Genomic DNA, 3,548 nt, shown 5'->3' on the forward strand with positions numbered 1-3,548 from the left:
AAACCAAATGATCCGTTTAGATCATTTCAAGGACAAAAAATTGAACATTTAGAAAAATATTTCTTAATTAAAATAAAACCAATAAATTTATGTTTTGATATTTTCACCTTTTTTTTTTTTTTACCTGAGTCCTCTTCTTCCTCCTCTTCCTCCTCTTCCTCCTCTTCCTCCTCTTCCTCCGCCGCCTCACCTCCGTTCCTAGAATAAAGCAATGAAACAGCAGCTCTCAGCGGACCTATTTGTCACAGCAAATTAGATGGGGCCCTCAGCAGCCCACGCACAAAACACGCACACACCCGCTCCCACGCTCCCACCGTGCGTGAGAGGTTTCCACAGCGGAGCGCGGCGCGGCTCCTCCCCGACATCAGGCTCCTCTGATCGGTCGGAGCTCCCGCTGATGCTCCTTCCATGCGCGTTCATGTGCGCGTGCCAAGACTAACGCGGCGACCTCCTCCCCAGTGCGTTGCGGTCACGTGACTGTGGAAAAGTGTTCCATTAATGGAGCTCCTCTCCTGTCAGCAGCAGGAGGAGCGAAGCGCGCAGCAGAGAGCGGGACATGGAGGAGGAGACAGCCGCGTAGCGCAGCGCAGCAGCGGCCAGAGAGAAGACGGAACCCCGCGCTGCACCTGTTGGTGACCCGTTGGAGGAAGCAGAGAGAGAGGAGGAGGAGGAGGAGGAGGAGGAGGAGGATATTCGCTTCACCTCCAACTTTTTCACAACTTAAACTCTGAGCCTCATTTTCCAGCTCAAACGGAGCCATGAGCAGCGCCTCCCAGCAGCCCGGCGCGCGGCTGTGCGTAAAAACGCAGTGAGGATCTGAAGGAGTTGGTGAAACTTTGGACACTCTGAGACTGAAGACATCTCGGCCCGTTTGTTGGTCCAGGTCGGTTCGGGACAATGCCGCGGCCCGGGAGGAACACCTACAGCGACCAGAAGCCTCCGTACTCCTACATCTCTCTGACGGCCATGGCCATCCAGAGCTGCCCGGAGAAGATGCTGCCCCTCAGTGAGATCTACAAGTTCATCATGGACCGGTTCCCCTACTACCGGGAGAACACGCAGCGCTGGCAGAACTCCCTGCGCCACAACCTCTCCTTCAACGACTGCTTCATCAAGATCCCGCGCAGGCCGGACCAGCCCGGGAAGGGCAGCTTCTGGGCCCTGCACCCGAACTGCGGAGACATGTTCGAGAACGGCAGCTTTCTGCGGCGCAGGAAGCGCTTCAAGGTGGGCGGCGTGCAGGTGACGGACCCGCTGGGCCCCAGCAAGCCGCAGGACGCCGCGCACTACCTGCAGCAGCAGGCCAAGCTGCGGCTGAGCGCGCTGCACGCCGCCGCGCACCTCCCGCAGGTCCAGACCGGCTACGGGCTGAGCACCGTGACGCAGCCGTCCAGCTTCAAGCACCCGTTCGCCATCGAGAACATCATCGCCAGAGAGTACAAGGTTCCGGGCGGCCTGACTCCCTTCCCAACCGCCGGGTACCCGCTACACAACCAGCTGGGCCCGGCCTGGCCGCACATGTACGGGCCGGGCGTGATGGACCCCGCCGCCCCCATCTCCATGGCCGCCGGGGACTACTCGGCCTACGGCATGCCGCTAAAGACGCTGTGCCCCGGCGGCCAGACTCTGCCCGCCATCCCGGTGCCCATCAAACCCGCGCCCGGCCTGCCCGCTCACATCCCGGCCTTCCTGGCTCACTCCCCGCGGTCCCTGAGCCCGACCTCCCCGCAGAGCAGCCCGGCCGCCCCCGCAGAAGCGCTGCAGTCCACGGTGGCGGTGCACTGATCAGGACACGCCGTGCGTGGAAAACTGCGGGTTCATTAATGCGGAGACCTTTGACCTCCTGCGGTTCCTGGACAAAGGTTCGACGCAGAGACTTGAAACTGAGTGAAAACGAATTTTAATTTGTTTTTTTGTTCAGAACTGAAATTTTCCGTTGGTCCAAATGATCCAGACGGACCAGAACCGGAACCAGAACCGCTGTCGGGCCGTTAGTGGGCCCGGCTGTCTGCATGCTGCTGGACTCGGTGTTTCTGACGCATGTGTGTCTCCTCATCCAGAACCAAACGGGACGCGTTCTGGTTGCTTCTTTCTGCTTCCATCATTTCTGTAAAAATTTAAAAACATATTTAAAAAATAAGATTAATTTATTTCTGTCTCCTGATGATTTTTTCATGAACATTTATAATTTTTTGCGACAATTACTGAAACACAAGCTGAATAATTTTTCTAGCTTTATTTCGTTTATTCTTAAACTAGATGAATTTTACCAAGATTAATTTTCGTGTTTAAATGTAAAAATAGAATCAGCAGAATTTTAAAACAGTGAATAAAAATGTTTTTTAAAAGCCGCTGCAACCTGTGGATCAGCGGCTCCTTTCATCAACAGCAGATAAAATTTTCCTTTAGATTTCAGATCAATTTAGGTTCTTTATTAAATCTGAAATTTTTTAATGTATTTTTTTTTTAATTTAAAAAGAAAATCTTAAGTTTTAATATATTTTTGAATCCGTCACGTTGATTTAAACAGATCACCGCTTCTCTCGGTTCCATCTTTAAATGTGCTTCTGTTGGTTGCTTTATGTTCTCTATTTCAATTAGATCTTAAAGTATTAAAATATAAAAATATTAAATATGATTTCATATATAAAAAAACGGTCATTAGCAATAAATAAAAAAACTTATTGCGATAAATTTAAATTTTTTTTCCAGGGAAATAAAGACACGCAAAAACCTCAAGCTGGATATTTTCTGGCCGATTTGAAAGAGATTTGCAAAGTTTTCACTCACAAAAAATTATATCCGAGTTAAAACTATTAATTATTTTATAAAATTTTTGTTATTATTATTATTATTATTATTATTATTATTATTATTATTTATTATTATTATTATTATTATTATTATTACTATTATTATTATTATTATTATTATTATTATTATTATTATTATTATGTGCAGTTTTATGCCACAGTATCCAGTATTAAAATGGTGAATAAAGTTTTTCCTGTCTGAGATCAAATCCACGGACGGGTGGATTTTCCACAGTGGGTTTCCTCTCAGCTCCTCAGTGGAATTTTTCTAGCCCAGTTTGAACTGGATGCAGTTGTTCTGGATGGTTCTGAGATGTTTAGAACCTGCCCACTCATGTCATGTTGCTGCCGTGGGTCAGAACATTTGGATGGAGGTCCGTGAACCTCAGCAGGTTCTGAAAATATATTGTTAAAGGATTCCAAAGTGGACCGGCAGGATCCGTCCTCCGTCTGTCCATTTGATGGAGATTCTGTTGCCATGGCTACGTGTGATGTTTGGATGTTGGTTCAGTCTTTTATGAAGCAGAACATTCTGAGGGTCCAATCTGGTCCAATGTCAGGTTCTGTTAGATCAGGTTGGACCTGTGGAACAGCAGAACATCTCAGAGGGAGACGACCTGCTGCTATGAGGGCTGCTGCTGACCTGAGCTTCATGTGTTTAGGAGAAAGGAGAAGAGGTTAGCATCAGAAACAGCCAGGAACCAGTCAGAAAACAGTCAGGAACCAGTCAGGAAC

At 48.3% G+C, this 3,548-nt stretch overlaps 1 protein-coding gene across 1 annotated transcript; it reads left to right on the plus strand.

The window, feature by feature from the left end:
• The first annotated feature begins 498 nt into the window (after positions 1–498).
• Positions 499–2,295, plus strand: LOC107104553 (forkhead box protein B1-like). The gene has a single exon (XM_015404566.1). The coding sequence runs from the start codon at positions 898–900 to the stop codon at positions 1,783–1,785; it is 888 nt and encodes a 295-aa protein (XP_015260052.1). The 5' UTR covers positions 499–897; the 3' UTR covers positions 1,786–2,295.
• The last annotated feature ends 1,253 nt before the right edge of the window (positions 2,296–3,548 follow it).

This window comes from Cyprinodon variegatus, unplaced genomic scaffold (genome assembly GCF_000732505.1).
Source record: "Cyprinodon variegatus isolate N-32 unplaced genomic scaffold, C_variegatus-1.0 Scaffold1790, whole genome shotgun sequence".
NCBI lineage: Eukaryota > Metazoa > Chordata > Actinopteri > Cyprinodontiformes > Cyprinodontidae > Cyprinodon > Cyprinodon variegatus.